Source organism: Anabrus simplex, chromosome X (genome assembly GCF_040414725.1).
Source record: "Anabrus simplex isolate iqAnaSimp1 chromosome X, ASM4041472v1, whole genome shotgun sequence".
Classification (NCBI taxonomy): Eukaryota; Metazoa; Arthropoda; class Insecta; order Orthoptera; family Tettigoniidae; genus Anabrus; species Anabrus simplex.
Genome location: NC_090279.1, coordinates 116,536,410 through 116,557,405, shown reverse-complemented (window position 1 = coordinate 116,557,405; position 20,996 = coordinate 116,536,410). Strand labels below are relative to the sequence as shown.

General features: G+C 39.8%; 1 protein-coding gene across 11 annotated transcripts in view; it reads right to left on the bottom strand.

Moving 5' to 3' along the window:
• Positions 1-3,508: 3,508 nt before the first annotated feature.
• LOC137503388 (pyruvate dehydrogenase E1 component subunit alpha, mitochondrial-like) overlaps positions 3,509-20,996 on the bottom strand; it is a 128,178-nt gene continuing 110,690 nt past the window's right edge. For 7 of the 11 annotated variants that reach the window (XM_068231011.1, XM_068231016.1, XM_068231010.1 and 4 more), the window contains 3 exons: positions 20,518-20,769; positions 11,714-11,962; positions 3,509-3,799 (listed from right to left, as the gene is read on the bottom strand). In XM_068231011.1, coding sequence (XP_068087112.1) covers positions 3,608-3,799; positions 11,714-11,962; positions 20,518-20,769 — 693 coding nt within the window. In that variant the 3' untranslated portion in view covers positions 3,509-3,607. The remainder of the gene's footprint in view (positions 3,800-11,713; positions 11,963-20,517; positions 20,770-20,996) is intronic. The other 4 variants (XM_068231017.1, XM_068231012.1, XM_068231018.1 and 1 more) reach the window with 3 other exon arrangements.

The window sequence follows — 20,996 nt, the reverse complement described above, 5'->3', positions numbered from 1 at the left end:
TCAGGGTCCGCTCTTCAGATCAACGAGTGCCACTTTAAGCATTCGTCCTCATTATCTTTTTTTTATGATTGATGTCGCACCGACACAGATAGGTCTTTTGGCAATGATGGGATAGGAAAGGGCTATGAGTGGGAAGGGAGTGACTGTAGCCTTAATGAAGGTACCGCCCCAGCATTTGCCCGGTATAAAAATGAGAAACCACGGAGAACTATCTTTAGAGCTGCCAACAGTGGCATTCAAACCCACTATCTCCCGAATTCAAGCTGGCAGCCACATCACACGCACTCGCTCGATCATACTCAACATTCAGTTGAAGCTGAGCAAGGTTCATTTCTGTGATTGGTGTGTCGGCACCACTGTCTCGGTCTTCTACGGGGCACTTGCTTGCTCTTGACAGCATAAGTGATGCTACCGGTCTCTGGTCTCAACTCCCATCCTCCGCTGGTTATGCGATTAAGGAAAAAAACTCCAAGAGACGATCTCCATGATGTCACTTTTGGTAAATTGCCAACACCATTGAACAGACCATAGTATCTGACATGACCCAGCTAAGTCATGCTGCACTCACTGCCAGGGTTGTGTTTAAGGTTTATGATACCCCGGACAGACTTTGAAGTGCCCCCCACCACCTCCTGTCGCTCGTGCGGATGAATTCTTGCCGAGAGCAAAATCAAGCCTCTCCTTTAGTTCAGTGTTGCCAACCATAGCAGAATTCCACTATGGATGATGGAATTTGACTGTCTTAGAGACAAAGCTGTGATATGTGGAAAATGCATTTTGGCAATCATATGACTTATGGTTCTTCCCCTAAGCAAAGCATAAGATTGCTCCCTCTACTTGACAGTTCTTGCTACCCATTGCATTGTCACAGATCACTGGTCTCAGACTTTATTTCAGTTGATTGGACAATAAGTGTTAAAGACAGTTGTGCCATGTCCAAGGAAAAGAAGAGAGTCCAGGGGTGAACAGTTATTCTCTCCAAATTGTCTTAAGTGAAGAGATATTTTAAAAACTAGTTGGAATCAGTTAGTGAGGGCAACACAAAGGTGAAGTGTACAGCATGTAATGTGGTGTTAGGTGCGAAGACAAGCGAGTTAATGAAACACACTGAAAGCTAGCAACGCCACAGTTCTTAGGTAAGCAATGTCCGTATTGGCCATCAAGGCCCATGGAGAAGTGGAAAGTGTAAAGACTTCTGATATTCGTAACCTCTGCACTGGGTGGAATAGAGCGGTTAGCTCTATGTCCGACCTCCTTTGCCGCTAGGGATTAACCAGTTTTCAGTGAACCTTGAGGCCATGTGCCGCTCCAGAAATGAAAATCTGCTTTCTTAAATTTTCAACTTCCTGACAAGGAATTGAACCCATATCCTTCCGAGTGAACCTATCACAATAATAGTGATAGTCTTAACACACATTTCTATCTTCTGTTACCTTCTCCATTAAGCTAATGAAGGTTGGCCACAATCTTGGTGAAATCAGGTTGATCCTCTGCTGCCCTCAGTTTTGATGGTGCTGGTGGTGATTATTCTTTGAAGAGGAAGTACAACTGGGCAACCGTTCTCTATTAACACTAATTAGAGGGAAAAATGGAAGGGACCAAACATTTCAAAAAATGAAGGTATCGGCCAAAGAAAGACAGGGGCCATGAAGGGTGTGAAAATGAAAGACTCTCTAGGCCTCAAATGGCCTATACTCTCGGGGTCATAAAATAACAAGACTTGACTAAGGGAGGTCAGATAGGATAAATATAAGTGGGAAACCTGGCACAAGTAAGTGGAAGCAATGCTAGGACTCGACTAAGGGCCCCTTTTAGCCATCTCTTACTACAGACAGGGGAAACCGTAGCTGTTGTTATTCTACCAACTCCACCCACAGAGGACCTCAGTTCTGACCAGTCTAGTAAGTTTCTCATCCACAAATACCTTCTTTTATCTTGATCATGATGAATTTGAATTTTGCCTGCCTAAATTACCTTTAGAAGGTTGTATTTGTCATTCCTCATAATATGTTCAAGATACGACATGTTACGTTTCTTAATTCTCGACCCCTCTGCTTACAGTAACTTGATCTATGAAATCTATATCTTCAATTTGTGAAACTGATACCTCTTTCTGTTTACAGATGAACCTGGCCCACAGAAAAGCAACTTGTAGAACTCAAGAGGCACTTGTTCATACTTACTTCAGTTAGAAAACATCAAATAAAAATTCAGAAATAAAAATAAAACAAATGTATATTGATGTTTATTAAACTCAGCAAACCTACCTTTCCCTGTACTACCTGTAGCGGAACAATGACGATGCTGCACAGCAAACCAGCTACTGTTAAACAAGTGTAAGGTTTCAGTATAGGAAAGGAACAAGCAAGTGTCGCATCAAGTCAGAGAGAGAGCAAGAGAAGGCAGGGGAACTAGAAAGGAACACACATGTGTATGCAATAAATTTCATTGTTAGGCCCATATTGATGGATATGACTTACTTTTCACAATATAATGTAAAACAAGATCTAAAAGGTTTCCACCTATTCAGTACTATTTATTATATTATAACCTAAAAATGTTACATATATTTGAAACTAGTCTCGGTCTTGCTAGAGGCCATCATCAGTCAAAATCATTCTAGTTAAGGCAAGACATGAATTATAACACATAAAATTTCAAATTTATGAAACAAGTATGTGTTGCTGATATTTAGTGCAAGACAAGTAGAGAGTTGATCACAATCACACGTCTTGTGTAAGTTCTCAAAGTTTTCTTTCAATTTGAAGAATGCACCAGGTCAAACACTTAAAATACTAGCATCTTCCTGAATTCAGTTCAGCTGAAACAGTATGAACAGAATAATGCTGATGAGAAAGTGTTGAGATGTTCATATGTTTTCAATATGGATCACTGAAAAAGTTGTCCCTTCTCCTTTTCAATGTTTATATAGACAAGATACAGGAAATCAAATACGAATTTGGAAAGGAAATCACAAGCCAAGTAGAGGAAATCAAAACTCTGAGATTTGTCCATGATATTGTTATTTTATCTGAGCCTGGACAAGGTCTGGAGAAATTGCTGAATGGTATGGACAATTTTGGAGAAGTACAAAGTGAAAATAAAGAAATTCTAAACAAAAGTAAAGGAGTGCAGTCGACCAATTCAGGTGATGCACAAAATATCAGATTAGGAAATTAAGTCTTAAAGGAAGTAGATGAATATTGTTACTTGAGTAGCAGAATAACAAATAATGCCAAAATAAGGAGGACATAAAATGCAGACCAGCACAAGCAAGGCCTTTCTTATGAAAAGAAATTTGCACACTTCGAACATTGATATAAAAATTAGAAAGATTTTTATGAAGACGTTCATCTGGAACGTGGCACAGTACGGAAGTGAACTAGCTCAGTTTATCCTTCCCCTTCCAACCTTCCTAAATTTACATGTTACATGCTGGACAGGAGAATGCTCACTCACCACACCCAGCCAAGTGGAGTTGGATGATGAAACAAAGAAGGCAACGGTATGTATTCTGAAAATGATTTATTCACAAAACAACAGTATCAAATACTTTCACAAAATACACATCAACTTCTTTCTCGACAAACACAAGGACATTCATAACTCAAGGCAGTGTCTGCATAGGAGTGTTGAAACTCTTAACCTCAAATTTATCCCACGGTCCAACACCACGTGCAAACTTTTCGGCTGGTCTAAGGTGAAGGTCACCAGCCAATTCTTCCAAATCTGGTTCAGGGTCTTCCGTTGCCTTTGTAGCAGCTTTGTCCATAGCATCCTTAGCCTTGGTATCGATTTCCTGGAACAGCGCATGCATTTAGTTCTGTTACAGTACCTTGAGCCAGGAGCTACACCTCAAATAACTTCCGACAAAACTCCTCCTCACCAGAGCTCCAAATCTGACTATGAAAATAATTGTTTTGCTGAATGTGGCTGCCAATGTATACAAGAGAAATGGGTATAGTTATTAATAGGGAACAGATGTTTATATGCTAAAAAAAGTGAAAAATATGTATTATGTGCTAAAATACCTAAAAATATTTTATAAAAATTTTAAAATATTCTGCTTTAAATATCACATAACCACTTGTGTTCAAGAGGTAAATAATATAAAGTTTCGTATTAAAATATGGTGTTGCCAAACATGCTCCTCAAGGCAAATGGATGCTTGTATATGGAAACTTACAGTACACTATATTAATTTTCGATGTGCCTGACTACATATTACGGTATTTACAAGAATGGTAATGCTTTGTTTAACTATAGCAAAAAACAGCCTGTCATCTTTGGAATTGTATCAGTTCGTACTCACCAATCACACGCTGGAATATTAGTTGATAGAAGTAGTCTCAGAATTGCAGTGAATAACAAAAGTCATCTCCAAATTGTCCATCACAAATGCATGTCGATTATCTCTGAAGAATACCCTATACTGCGAAAACGATTGCCCCACATCGCAGGACGTCAGACGTACGTAGTCAAAGAGAGGAATGTCACCAACACTAACACCTTCAATTTCACCAACATGAGCACCCTCCAATACTTGAGTAATTATGCGTAATTTTTGAAACCCCCTGTTTTTACAGAACAAATTTTGATATATGACCTTTTAACAGTCCCTGTACCTGCAAAACTGAGAGTGAATCTAAATTATTTAAAACAGCATGCACTTCCTACACTGTTTCAGACAACTGGTTAGTGGATTTTTCAAGTATGTCTATGGTTTTACACAAGAAGCTTAGATTGACAGATATAAACGCCAAATCACTTTTCAAAGAGCTGTCTTTCAGTAACTCTTGAAGAATCTCAATTGAAGGTGTGCCGTTTTTATCTAGTCTTTGTAGAGTTTCTTTGTAACATTTTGGAAGATAGTTTTTCCTTTGTGGATTCATCTGAAGGCTCAAAATTAATGTTTTCTTTTTTTGGAAATTTCTCAGTCCCAGATTATTTATTTTGCCAAGAGAAATGTTGGTGCAAACAAATGCTCTTCTAAATCTAGATAATACTGTGAATATTTGTAAGGGCCTACATTTGAAGCAGTTGGTTCATCTATTAGTAATTGTCACGAGCACATGCGAAGCAGCCGCAATGTGCTTATTTCCAGACAAATGCCGGATTACTTGAGAACATTGATCTGCTCTTACTGTTTTACCACATGGTTGGCAAAACAATACTTTTCCATCGGCATTGAAAATATTTTTAAATTCCTCTACATGTTGTTGAAGACGCGATCTTGTACTCGACTTCACTTTCGGCATTGTTTTACAGATTATGCACCCATTTACGGTGAATCACTGTTTGAATTAAAAAGAATAGCAACACACACTGAAATAAAATATTTCTTCTCTCTTAGAAATTCAGACAAAATCACACGACCATGCGAACGATATATGAACCTAAACAACTAAAGTTAGTCTTAGGAGCGACACAATCCCATTAAGAATATCTTCCCAGTCCCCTGTGTGCAGTTTAACTTACGGTATTCCTTGTCATCTTACCTCTCTGTGATTGCCTTTCACTGACATTCTATAAATAAAACCAGAGCTGGCTAACTAATATAAGTGAGTTAATGTTAGCTAAGGTACATTTAGTCGGTGACCAGCAAGTCTTCGAACTTCCGGAGGGAAGTCCATAAATAGCCACAACATTCAGAAATATGATATAAGACAGACTGTTAAAAAACAAGATCGTAATCGTAAAATGAGAATTCTTTTACTAAAAGACTTTTCTATATCTGGCTATCAAAGGTTATCAACCTTAAGCAGAGCAAGCTCCGATTTACAACTATGGTTGTTAGCTGTAGAGGATATTTATTCAGCCGCCACTAACATGCAGAACCGTTGTGCCCTTTATTGCCTCAAGTTGTTTATTTCCTGGCTGTAATTTTATGGCTTTACATATGACAATAGAAGATTTAAAATGCAAAACAAATACACTCAAGATATTGAAAGATAAATACACTAGACTACAGATGAAAATCTATGATATAGATGTTGATTCCCATAGGGAATCTGAAATATTTGTCCCGAATGAGTAAATGAGTAAATTTGGTATTATAAATTCGCCATTGTCCGGTCCCAAGTCCGGAATGAGAAAGGAGGAGGGTTTGCTGGTCTGGCACCTAGCTGTAAAATTGCCAACGCCGAGTGTTGGGCGGCGGGAAATAACCTGACTCCCTAAGGGGGCCAACGGCTTCGGGCGAATGGGCCCCTTTGGGTGGGGTGATGGTCCCCACAGTGGAGGAAATGCCACTGGAATCCATTATGCAGCGTCTGTTCTCCAGGTTAGGGGCGGCTGCACAAGGCGTCTGTACTCCAGAGGAGCGGCCTCATTATCACCTCACTGGATCACATCCAGAGTTGTAATTCGGGACCTAGTCCCACACAGGTGACACCTTGACAGTCAACCATGGAAGGTCTTTTAAGGAATACTCCACCGGCTGAACCAAGAGTTCAGAGAAGGCAGCATTCGGATACGGTGGGCTGCCACCTGAAAGATACCGTGAAGTCGGAGGCACGGAAATACCCCAGTACTACATACACGAATGAGACAAAATCAAGAATCAAACCAAACCAGATAACATACTTCTCTACACATAACATAAACTCACTCATGCAAACCGGTAAACTAAAAGTGATCACCGACATAATGGACCAACACAAAATTCTTATCATGGGATTACAGGAAATTAGAAACACTGACCAGGATGCCTTGGAATCTCAAGGGTACAGACTTTATAAAGGTATACCCGGGAAGAGAGTGATGAAGAATGTCCTACAATTTGGAACAGGATTTTTGGTCAGCCTTAAAATAATAAACTCAGTTCAAGAATTCAGATCACAGTCTCCACGACTCTCAACGCTCACCTTAAAGGCATCTAATAAAATCTATACTATAATAAATGTCCATGCTCCCACTAATGATAAAAACAACTCCTCAAAAGACCAGGAGGAAACAGGAGAATTTTGGGACCTATTGGACCAGACCATAGATAACATCCCCAAACACCATATAAAATTATTAATAGGCGACTTCAACGCTCAACTAGGCAGAGAAAGAAAATACCGTGACATCATTGGAAAATGGCCAGCACACAAGAAAATGAATAAAAATGGAGAGAGACTAGTTGACCTGTGTAGAAACCATAATTTAATCTCAAAATCTACATGTTTTAAGAGGAAACCTCAAAAACTCAAAACATGGAAACACCCTGACTACACTAAAGGAGAATGGCAACTGGATCACGTCTGCATGGACAAATACCACCACAAAGAGATCTATAACGTCAAAGTCCTCCGAGAAATAGACACAGGTTCAGATCACTACGTAGTTAAAATTAAAATTAAACTCACTCCCCAGAGGAGACAACAAAAGCAAGCCCTTAAAACTAAAAGAAAAATAGATCCTACCCAGCTAATCAACAACAAAAATTACCAGAAAGCAACTGAAAAAATAAAAATCACAGACAAACTTGAAGACTTAGTACACAACCTTAAACAAATTGCAGAAGACCTAGCTCCAATTAAACCACGTAAAAAACACCAATGGTGGAACAGTGAATGTGATGAAACAGTGGAGAAAAGACATCAGGCATGGCTATTACATCAGTCCCAAAAGATAGAAATATCCTATCAAAAGCTAGTAAAACAGAGAAAAGAAACTACCCAAGTCTTAAGAAGAATAAAAAGACAACATCATAAGGACACCCTGCAGTTAATTGAAGAACAGTTCAGTAAAACTAAATCAAGGGACTACTACAAAACCTTCAGAAAGCAGCTCCAAAAATATGAACCCCCGACCCTACTGATGAAGGATGAAGATGGTAAGCTGGCCCATAACAATAAAGACAATGCAGAAATTCTGGCTAAACATTTCAACAAGCTTTTAAATTGTGAGGAACCTACAGAACTCCTTCATTTGGACACCAACACCCCGATAAAAACATCACCAGAAAACATCAATCCCCCCACAATAAAGGAAGTCTACCAAGCTCTGAATAAATTTAAAAACTACAAAGCGCCAGGAGAAGATCAGACCTTTGCGGAAATCTGGAAATATGCAGGAACCTCAGCAAAAGTTGCCCTCCATCAACAACTTGTCTCTATCTGGATTAAAGAAGAACTACCAGAACACTGGACAACAGCCCTCATTCATCCTCTGCACAAAAAAGGGGACAAAACCGACCCTAATAACTATAGGGGAATCTCGCTCCTAGACATAACATACAAAATATTTTCAATAATCATCCTTAATAGGATAAGTTTACAACTTGAGAAAGAACTAGGAGAATATCAAGGAGGTTTCAGACCCTGGAGGAGCTGTCCTGATCAGATCATGAGTCTTAAGTTGATAATGGACTATAACAGGAGAAGAAACAGAGATATGGTGATAACATTTGTAGATTTCAAGAAAGCTTATGATTGCATCCATAGAGAATCTCTGTTTAAAATTTTAAGACACCTTGGACTACACCCCAAATTAATAAACATGATAAAATTGACTCTCACCAATACCAAGTCCAAAGTGAAGTTTAGGGGTGAAACATCAGAGACATTTGAAATTAAAACTGGACAACGGCAGGGAGATGGGCTCTCACCACTATTATTTAACTGTGCTCTAGAAATGGTAATGAGGGAATGGTTTAGAAAATGTCCCCCCAAAATAAAGATTGGCCGAAAAATCAAAACAAATTGCCTGGGTTTTGCTGACGATTTAGCATTACTAGCAGTGGACATAAAAGAAGCAAAAACCCAGATATCAGAACTTCAAAACATTGCAAATAAAATTGGCCTCAAAATATCATTTGAAAAAACAGAAGTTATGCCCCAAAAACCAACACAGCTAAAAGAAGTCACCATAAATGGTAATAAAATCAAAATAGTAACTCAGTTTAAATATCTTGGAGAAGTAATAACACATAACTTAAATGAAAAAATCTCAATCCAAGTAAGAACAAATAGATTAGCTAAAGCACAAAAATTAACATGGGATATCTACAAAAAGAAATGTCTTTCAATAAATACAAAAATAAAACACTACAACACAGTTATAAAACCGGAAGCTACATATGCTGCAGAGACACATTTTTACCTGAATAAACAATCAAAGACTGACAGACTTCAGAAAATTGAAAGGAGGATTGGAAGAACCTGCATCAGCAAAAAATACCAGAAAGATGGACAGTGGCGGTTAATACCTAACAAAGTCGTGTACAAAGAGCTAGAACCCATTACAGATACTATGCGTAAGAGGAGACTGGGATTCTTTGGACATATCATGAGGATGCAGGACTCGAGACTTCTGAAACAACTAGTACAACACAATCTCGTCTCAAAAAATACCACAACAGGATGTAAATGGATCAGAGAAGTAAGAGAGGATCTGAAGGAAATAAGCCTTACAACAGAAGACACCACAAATAAGATAAAATTGAATACAAAACTCAAGAATACAAACCTCCGCTTTACCCTTACACAAAACAAACCAACAACACGCACATTTTCAACTGAGGAAAGGGCATGAAGATCGGAGCGTCTGAAGAAGTACTGGGAGGACCGCAAAGCCCGAACAATCCCTTCAAAGAGACCTGAACGACGGACTGACTAAAGTGATCCTATGTGGTCATAAAAGAAGAAGAAGAAGAAGAAATTTGGTATTATAAATTTACTCATTCGGGACAAATATTTCAGATTCCCTATGGGAATCAACATCTACATCATCTGATGGCCAAGCAGGTACCAATTTTTTGTAGTGAGACAAAGTCTCTCATAGTGCATTGGCACTGCCAGTGGCTTCAAGTAGCCTACGCAGTAGCCTCCACGGTATGCACTGGCCATGCGTCTCGGTAGGTGTGCTAGGTACCAACTGATGAGTCCAACCTAGCACACGGGGGCAAAACGCTGGCAACCAGTAATGATTTGGCTGGAAAATTTATAATGTCCAGTAACGGACCATTATATTGGTATTGAAAATCTATAAGCAGAGAATAGGAAGAGTGATTCCAGAAACAGAAAGAAAATTACGCTCAGAAATTACAAAAGGTTATTGGACTGACAAAAAGAAGAAAAACCTCCGTAAACCTGACTACAGTAGTCCTATGTTGGCTAAAAAAATTAAAATAAAATAAATAATAAAATGAGAATATGAGGACCATTTTATAACACAGTGGTATTTTACATTTTATTGAGAAACAAGTATTGCCGATTTATGTGCTTAAAATATGTATTTACATTAAAAAATTGTGAAAATATATTTTTATGTGAAATAAGATTGTTTTAGTGCTTGGGGATACATGACAGGAATAATAAACTTGTAAATTGCATTAAAACATGCGCAAATAATGTAATTACACAAAAATCTGCTCCCTAGTTATTAAAGCATTTGACACATACTGGAAGTTACAAGTACCACTTCATATCATTCAGCAACTGCCCATCGCTATCTGAGACTGATCAGAAGAAATTTGAGGTGAAGAACATTGGTGGAAATGGAAAGAAGTAGAATAGCCTTTGAGAAAGTGGCAGTGGAAATGGTGAGAAACGAACAATCCACTGGCTTCACCATGTTACTAGATCCCTGTGGATCCTGCCTGTTGTAAAAGGTGACTAAAAGGGAATGCAGAGACTTTCATCTTGGGAGCCTGGGTTGGCGACCATGGGTCCTCTAGCTGAATCTGGCATCACTTCCACTTACTTGTGCCAAACTCCTCACTTTCATTTTTTGTATCTGAACTCCCTTGTCAACTCTTATACTTTTCCAACCCTGACGCTATTACGTTTGCGAGACCTACGGAGCATTTCATTTTCACGCCCTTCAAGGCCCTACCCTTTCTTTTGTCGATACTTCATACTCTGAAGTGTCCGATGTCTGCCATTTTCTTTCTCATCAGTGTTAGCAGAGGGTGGTTGCCCAGTTGTACTTCCTCTTAAAACAATAATTACCACCACCACCACCGCTGTCCGCATGAAATGGAGAGACCTACCTGTAATACAACAGGAAGAATAAAGAGTCAAGTAATAATAATATAGCCTCGGCTACCATGTGCAAGCAATTTAACTTGATGCCTGTTCATCCAACTAGATGGCAGAGTAAACCGAATCTCTCTTGGGTGTCTATCGCTGGGAATCATTTTGTCAGGTAAACACCAAATGTGTCTCCAGAGATTGTTTTCTACAATCTGCTTTACATAGGTCTTATGGCGATGATGGGATAGGAAAGAGCTGGGAATGGGAAGGAAGCGTCTGTGGCCTTCATTAAGGTACAGCCCCAACATTTGCCTGGTGTAAAAATGGGAAATGGGACACCATCTTCAAGGCTACCGACAGCGGGGTTCAAACCCGATATCTTGCGATCCAGAGGCTGACACTCTACCACTGATCCACAGAGGCAGCTGTCAAGTCGTTTAAAACAGCGATAAGACCCGCTCCTACCATGTGGCAAACTACGTACCGCTGAGATAGGTCGGTGGAGTCACTCTACTGGACAGATTCAGACATAATCACATTTGTGGGAGATTTTATAGTCAGGTCCATCGTCGGCAAACTTTTCAAGGGCAGGCCAAGATGATGTGTCAAGCTCCTTGCTTTCGTCTTTCCTATCCAAACTCCCTTGGCCAACTCTTGTTCTTTTCCAACTCTGACGAGGCCCGAGTCCGGACAGTAATGGAAAAAAGAACTCAACTGAGAGGCCGAAGAGAACCTTGATTTCCACTCACCTTTATGTCTTCCTCAGTGGCGAGTTCACTGGAGAGAAGATGCATTTTGAACAACTCGATAGGATCCCTTGATCTACGCACATTCTTTACCTCTTCTCGCGTGCGATAGGCTGTACCAGGGTCAGACACTGAGTGGCCAGAGTAGCGATAGGTGTGTAGCTCGTAGATCAAGGGACCCTTCCCTGATGAACACCACTCCACTGCAAAACGGCCTGCCTCGCGCACTGCCAACACGTCCATACCGTCCACCTGGAAAAGGACGCACCTCGTCACTCTTTTTGATCTTGAATGATTTGTTCGAGCTTGGCACTTTCCTTGTCCCACTCAACTTGTCAGGCAAAAACTATACAGAGAAAGATTTAATTAGCAAAATGCTACAAAAACACAGAGAAATTTTAAAACAAATGCCATTTGGATCAATACCAAGGTATTTCAGTAGCAACGAGGGTACCGTATACTTTGTGACCATTGGAAATGTATTTAGTTATGGATGGCCTGTTCTAATATTTATAAGAACAATCTGTACAACAATAGTAAACTGAAATGTACTCTGACATTTTTGAAGAAACACTTCAATTAACACTCACAGAAATCAGTAACAGGAAGAAATCCAAAAACAGGCTATTATTCACTCACATGCATTACCAATGGATGTGACCATCTTGTCATACTTCTGAGCTCAAGTTGGGATGTTAAATCCACCCTGGCTCAGTCCATCGGTATTTGGAGGTGCTTAAATACACAGCCTCATGTCACTACATTTTCCAGCAGATTAAAAAAGTCTTGTACTGAGCGAGTTGCCCGTATAGTTAAGGTCGCTGAGCTGTGAGCTTGCATTTGGGAGATAGTGGGTTCGAACCAGACTGTCTAAAGCCCTGAAGATGGTTCTCCATTGTTTCCCACTTTCACACCAGGCCAATGCTGGGGCTGTACCTTAAGGACATGATCACTTCCTTTCCAATCCCATCGTCGCCATAAGACCTATCTGTGTCAGTGCGACGTAAAGGAAATTGTCACCACGACAGAGACAACAGTCTCATGTTCAGACAAATCCAGAATCCAACATTACTTTTTGCTGTGGCAGTCAGGGACGTGAATATCAGGGTGGGTGCTAAATTGGTGAAGTACTTTTTTGCTATAGATATATACATATGATAAAAAATGAAAAAATTATTAGTAGACTATGAAACTAAAAACTTGTTGTCGTCGGAAGCTGATACTCCAATCTGAGTACGCACATTTCTCCTGCGATTCTTCCAGTCCTTGAATTTAGGGATGCTGATACCTTTGGTGGCTAAGGAGACCAATCTTGGCATGAAACATGGACCACACTGGTTGCACCTTGTAGAGGGTGGCGCTGTTTATGCCTCTGATGTTTTTCTGCTTCCTATCTATGGCAACATCAGCTGCAGTAGTGAGTGTGGTCTTCTGCAATGATATGCCGAGTACTTGGATCAATGTCAGTGCTCTTGAAGGTCTTCTTAATCTGATCTTTACAGTAATTCAGAGGGGCACCATGGGGTCTCCTGCCTGTACCAATTTTATTATACAGAATTTTTTGAGGAAGTCTGTCATCTTTCATGCACTGGACACGTCAAATCCATCTGAGTTGGTGATCAATGATGGTGACCAGGGCCGAATTTAACTGAAGTCTGTCTTCTTTCATGCAATGGACATGTCCAATCCATCTGAGTTCGTGATCAATGATGGTGACCAGGGCCGAATTTAACTGAAGTCTGTCTTCTTTCATGTACTGGACATGTCCAATCCATCTGCGTTCGTGATCAATGATGGTGACCAGGGCCGAATTTAACTGAAGTCTGTCTTCTTTCATGTACTGGACATGTCCAATCCATCTGAGTTCGTGATCAATGATGGTGACCAGGGCCAAATTTAACTGAGGTCTGTCTTCTTTCATGCACTGGACACATCAAATCCATCTGAGTTGGTGATCAATGATGGTGACCAGGGCCGAATTTAACTGAGGTCTTTCATGCAATGGACATGTCAAATCCATCTGAGTTGGTGATCAATGATGGTGACCAGGGCCAAATTTAACTGAGGTCTGCCTTCTTTCATGCAATGGACATGTCCAATCCATCTCAGTTCGTGATCAATGATGGTGACCAGGGCCGAATTTAACTGAAGTCTGTCTTCTTTCATGTACTGGACATGTCCAATCCATCTGAGTTCGTGATCAATGATGGTGGCCAGGGCCAAACTTAACTGAAGTCTGTCTTCTTTCATGCACTGGACATGTCCAATCTATCTGAGTTGGTGATCAATGATGGTGACCAGGGCCGAATTTAACTACTGCAACACATCTGGGCCCAAATAATTTTGTGCTCCCCCCCTCCCCCTTCCTTAACCCTCAAACACACATGTATGGGGTGGAATCCACCTCAGGCCATTTTATTTCCTTGTGAAATGTACAAATAACTTTCCTGTGCTCTCCCCGCCCTTGTACCTTTCTGGCTGGATGCCCGCAGAAAGCATCATTCTTACATAATCTACCATATCTTAAAATCTCCAATTAATACAGTAATTCATAGTTTTCAATACAGTGATATATGGGGTGAAAAGCACCCCAAGCATATATCTGATTCCTAAGATCTGGCACGTGTAATTCAGTAGAATGCCTCCAAGATAAAATATCGAACACGAATATAATTCAATACTAATAATAATCCAACTGAGAGAGCAGACGGCTGTTAACTGGGCACATTTTACTACCCCGTCTTTTAAACTTTAGCACGTACTCATAATGAGAGTGGAAATTCTCACAATCCATTAACCACTGATTTCTTCCCTTCCAGTCATAGAAGCCGTTGTTGCAAATTGTGGTGTCCCTCAAAAATTTCACGAGGAGCACAAAAAGAGATTGTTGGCTGCAGGAATAAACCAGAGATACTTTTTCATAATGTCTCGATTTAAAAGCTTTCTTTCAAACAGCACTTTTGTCAAAATTCGCTGTCTGGATACATTCGCATAGAATTACACAAATTGTCGTGATTCTGTTTCACTCCACTTTCAGCACAGTAGTCTCCAGTAACATTATATATAAGCCAAAAATAAAGATAATCATTTGGTACTAGATCTTCTGCACGATTTTCACTTACAGTTCCAACAGCAGACCAATGGAAACGCAACTAACACTGGGCGTACACTCATCAGTTCTCTGTGCCAGTACCATCATTGTTTGAGTTACAGTTTTGATCGTCTGGAAAAACAAGTCTAATTTTGATGTCTGAGACACAACTCACTTTCCCTCCCCTTCTGCTAATTTGCGATGATTTGTGCCACTTACTGTTATTGTTTTCAACCATCCATGTTGTGTACGTAACAAGAAAAACAATAAAACTCTCACAAAATGAATAAAAATGGCTTTCACTTTTATGGATATCTCTGGAAATCTTGGTATTATGGGAAATAAGCAGCCTTCCCGATTCACTCAACACCACACGGTTTTCTCTAGGTGGCGTTGATTCACTGCCCGCTTGACTAAGTTGCAGCATGAAGTCATCTTGATACCCGTAGACAGAATAAAGGGGGCTGTGTTTCAGTATTGTGGTGGTTATTATTACTGACAACTTTCACTTAGGGCCTAAGCGGAACGAAAATTCCGTTATTCATGTTCGGAGGTATCGCTTTTAAATACTTCATTTTAAAAACTTGTTTTCATTAGAGATTTTCATTTTTGCCGCCCTGATCCCGGGCTCATAAGGCTCATGCCTAAATCCATCTCTGATGGTGACCTCTACATTGTTCATCTTTGCCCTCTCTAGAACTGTTGTGTTTGGAATACCAAAGAGCTAAATGCATGGGCATGAGTGTGATGTGCATAAAAAAGGCGAGGACAGCTAACGCTATAGTGCAGCAAGGCCATCTGTAGTCCCAGAAAATATGCAAACTCAGCCCAAGATTTCAAGCCACTGAAAACACAGAATAGTTTATTTGGTTTCCCCAGCGGAGCTCAGTTTCAATGAATGGAGAAGAATTGAAAAACTAGACACTTGTGTTAGCTTTTGCGGATGACATGGCTGACTCACTGGAAAAATGCTCAAGAACAAATGAGAGAACTGCAAAAACAAGCATCCAAAGTAGGATTACAAATTTATTTTGAAAAAATGAAGTTCATGACACAATTCATAACACAATATGTAAAACAAACTGCTTTAAATATCTAGGAGAATGGATAACGAACAACACAAAAGAAAGGACAGCCAAAGAAACCAGAGTACACAAAATGGAAAGGATGTTTCACATGACAAAATGTATATAACAAAAAATCCTTATCCTGGCATCCCGCTCCATGGTTAAATGGTTAGCATGCTGGCCTTTGGTGACAGGGGTCCCAGGTTCGATTCCCGGCAGGGTCGGGGATTTTAACCATCATCAGAATCTGGTGTATTACTAGGTTGGAGGCTGAACGTGTGTATTTACAACTTACGTAACAAAGGTGAAGCATGTTTGTGTGTGTTTCGGGATGAAATTCCTAAAATTGACAATTTGTCTGATATTGACGATCAAATTATTGGTACTAACTTGCTTACTGCTTAGGCTACTGAGGACGCAATGACTGCTGCTAACAAATTATGTTGGTGTTCTAAAAGGAAAGCTAAATTATGGAGGGGACACTTACTAGGTGTTGTTATAAATATTAAATCTGAAGAGAGTTCATTAAAATTAAATATGTTTGGTAATGCAACGCTATACAGTACTTTAAAGTATAGTTGGCAACAACAACAACAAGAACGACAAAGGCCCTACACCTACGGGCGTCAAATCAAAAGACCTGCACCTGGCGAGCCGAACATGTCCTCGGACACTTCCAGCACTAAAAGCCATACGCCATTTCCTTATCCAGGAACACGAAATTAAGACATTACCAAACAGTGGTCAGACCCAAAACTCTATATGCAGCAGAAACACTTATACTAACTAAAACTGGAGATCTCAAAAAACTAGAGAAAGCTAAAAGAAGAATTTTTCAAAAAATACTAGGAGCTAAAAGAAATAATGCAGAATATAGGTTAAGGCCAAAAAGAGAGCTATATTTGAAAATTGAAAAAGTAATGAGGAAGAGAAGACAACAGTTTTTTGGACACATTTGCAGAATGGAAAGCAACAGACTAACTAAACAGATCTTCAATTTATTGAACAGTTACAAATCCAAACCCATATAGTTTGTTGAAATTGAAAACTATATGAATGCTGGAATTAAAACAGACACAATAGAAAACAGAAAACGTTTGAGAGAAGGAGCTCAAAAGGCAGGATTTCAGGAGAGGAAGAAACCGACAACTAGAAGAAAGTAGACTCAAAAAGAGAAAGAACGACACTCTCGAAGGATGAAGGAAATTTGGAAGCAAAGGAAATGGAATACGAAAAATATCTGAAGTTGATTTATCGTAACCTTCAAATGGGTTATTCAAAAGAAGAAGACGACTTACAAGTGGAGAGTTGTAAGAATCACTGAAAACAGTTACATCATCAGGTCTTCTCACATTTTTGAAGATGCATATCCCGACATGACAACAGCATTGAGAACTTTCCTCACAATACCAGTATTAGTCACCTCAAACGAAAGGAGATTTAGCAAACTTAAGATAATAAAAATTTACCTCAGAAACTCAAGAGGACGATGACTAACCAATCAGCATCATATCCATCGAGCACATGTTAGCTTCAAAGCAGTCTTTTGTGGACATTGTAAAAATGTTTGCAGCCAAAAAGCCTGTACAATTACATTTTTAGTTCAAGCTTTCTGTGTTCCAATATTTCCTACATTCTGACAACAGATTAGGAGATTGTGTAAAATGTCTAAGTACAGAACTCAAGATAATAACTTGAGTCTGTTATTTCTAATGTTCCTAGTTATCATAATTAAATATCCTACTCTAAAGCAACAGTCTGTATATGGGCCGATGACCTTCGATGTTAGGCCCCTTGAAACAACAAGCATCAGTCTGTAAATTCAGCCCACACATCTCGATATCATCTGATACACATTTTCATTTGTAGCAATTATGAAAAGAGTGAAAGAATATACCAAACAGGCTGCTCTCAGATTATTTGTCAATGAAATATCTTAGAATTAATTTGGTATTTTTATCTTGAATTAAAAATTAAATGAACTGAAAATCTGAAATCAAGCATTTACCATCTAAGCTGAGAAAAAAATAAATGTACTGAGGGAATAGTGTGGTGTTGCTGGAGAGGGTTTTGATTTGGTTGGTCAGTGACAGAGGCGAGTTCTTGCTCTAGTCATGTGCCTGGTCGCAGTTGACTTCACTCGATTTTGTGTTTTTGTGCTACTGCTAACACCAGTACTGTAAGCAAAGCCTCAGTGAATACATCTCATGGACATGTACAACAATACTGCTGAAGACAAAGCTGTAAGTATTAGGCCTGTTATTGCACACCTACTCTCTGGGCCATAAACAAGACCGAAACTTCAGTGTGGAAGTTCTGCTCTGGCCTGTACTACCAGTTGGATGGCAAAAATAAAATACAGCATCCATCCAGAAATAGTGTTTTAAAATACATAAATAACCACTTTTAATTTTTTTTTAATGCACTGAATTACACAGTTAACGATTCTTGTTTTGTTAGAAATGTTGTAGCAAAAGAATGAAAATACAGTAAAAACTTGATGCATTGTTTTTCAAGGGGGAGGGGAAAATGACAATGGTTGCAGGAAAACGATAAATGCGGGTGACATACAAAATAGGGGAAAGGAAAATAATGAAATACGGGTACAGCATTTGGAAATTTTTCATCATGTAAATATAATAATACTAATAATAAAAATAATGGCGTGCCAGGTGCAGATCAGCCCCCAAACCATCGGAATTAACCAAGGAAAGTTAAAATTCCCGACATGATCCCCTGATGATATAGATGTTGATTCCCATAGAGAATCTGAAATATTTGTTCCGAATGAGTAAATTTATAATACCAATATAAATGGTCCGTTATTGGACATTATAAATTTTCCAGCTAACTCATTCCTGGTTGCCAGCGTTTCACCCTCGTGTGCTAGGTTGGGTTCATCAGTTGGTACCTAGCACACCTACCAAGACGCTGGCTAGTGCATACCGTGGAGGCCACTGCGTAGGCTAATTGTAGCCACCGGCAGTGCCAATGGGACAAAGTGTCTCATAGTGCATTGGCACTGCCGGTGGCTACAATTAGCCTACGCAGTGGCCTCCACGGTATGCACTAGCCAGCGTCTTGGTAGGTGTGCTAGGTACCAACTGATGAGCCCAACCTAGCACACGAGGGCGAAACACTGGCAACCAGGAATGAGTTAGCTGGAAAATTTATAATGTCCAATAACGGACCATTTATATTGGTATTATGATCCCCTGAACTGAAGGCCAACATGCACCAACCATTTAGCCATGGAGCCGGACATACTCATCCTACACATAACGGTATCAAAATATTGCAACCATGACAAATTATAAGCAATGAAAATAAAAAGCGTATCTTTCACGCCGTTTAGTTTCACTTTTCTCTATATCTCGTAATAACTGAAAACCTTTAAGGTGAGTTCTCTTATTGCAAATTAATGATATACATGGATATTACAGCGATAACCTGTATTTTGGTGAAGATTCTGTAGACCCTTTGCGAACGATAGATTAGAGATCCCACACGGCACGGCTCGGACGATGTCATAGATGATAGAAAATCAACACGGCGTGACTCAGACGATGTCACAGTGGGCTATGCGAGGCTGCCAACTTAGGAACTAGTTTCAAGATGAGGCAAGTGAAAAGATTATTGATCTGGCCTGCCCACACATTCCACAAGGTACGACACGATTAATAACCCTGTGACTAATTAAACCGTAAAAAACATATCAGATGTAAAGCTTTTCAGGCGTTTGCTCTATTAACCAGCGTTTCGTCTTAGGTCTGACACCAGACTCGTCAGAGTGGGATGTGTCAGACCCTACTCGGTACATGCCGTGACTATTTTCAACTATGTGATTTTCTCATTTTCAATGAAGGTGGCAGCACTAGCCAGTCAATAGAAATACAGAACACAGTGGCAAATCTGAGTTTTATAGTGCCTCTGTTTTAATTCTTGTAAATAAGAATACTTCTAGAGGCCAGTTAGTGGGTTAAGGAGAAGCGTTGGTGTCAAGAGGCTCGTAGTGAGGTTGCACGTGAATAAACTGTGCACAGCACTCCAGCCTACAATATCCTTTTTCAAAACCAGTAACTCGGAATTACTCGTACATTCTCACATAACAGGTTGCTGCTATTATATGCTAGTGTTAATAATAATGTTATTGGCTTTACGTCCCACTAACTACTATTTTGGTTTTCTGAGACGCTGAGGTGCCGGAATTTTATCCCGCAGGAGTTCTTTTACATGCCCGTAAATCTACCAACATGAAGCTGACATATTTGAGCACCTTCAAATACCACCGGACTGAGCCAGGATCGAACCTACCATGTTGGGGTCAGAAGGCCAGCACCTCAACCATCTGAGCTACTCAGCCCGGCATATGCTAGTGTACTGAGTTGTCTCTTTAAATTCAAAACAAGTTTGTGTATATATTTCTTACGTACGATCGATCCATAGGGGAAAATTGAGGCCAAGGACAAATATTTTTTTGATGATCGATGAGATAAAAGGATAGTTCGAGGAAGGATAGATGTGGGGAAATTTAACACTGGTCTATACGGAACATTTTTGGGATCAAACAAATTGAAGGACAATTCCAGGAACGATGCATTGAGGTTCTACTGTATGCCCAATTTACAAAGTCTGCTACTGATACCTACCCATATACCAGGAATATAGTCGCAACGTGTGTAAAACCTGGGGTTAGCAGAACTTCTATTTGAGGCTGTACCCATAGCGTACAGGTTGTTCTCACATACAAAGACAATAGGCAAGTCCCACAGTTTGGCAATGTTGTACGCCTCAAACACCTGGCCCTGGTTAGCTGCTCCATCTCCGTAGCAAGCAAAACACATGCCATCTTCACCGCGGTACTTGTAGGCAAATGCAATTCCCGTTCCTACTGGTACCTGCTGGGTGAAACAAAGAGAATATCACCTCAGGAATGCCAGGAAGACAGAAAACAAGGAAATATTAAATCAACTCTTAGGCCAGTATTCATAATCAGTGACATTTATTATTTAGACATTCACGGCCTGTGTAACTATTCATGATGAATATTTTGGGTTTATTCCATGTAATGAACTATATAAACACTCTTAGTGTGTTTCAAAAGGAACCTTGCCTTTCTTCATCAGGA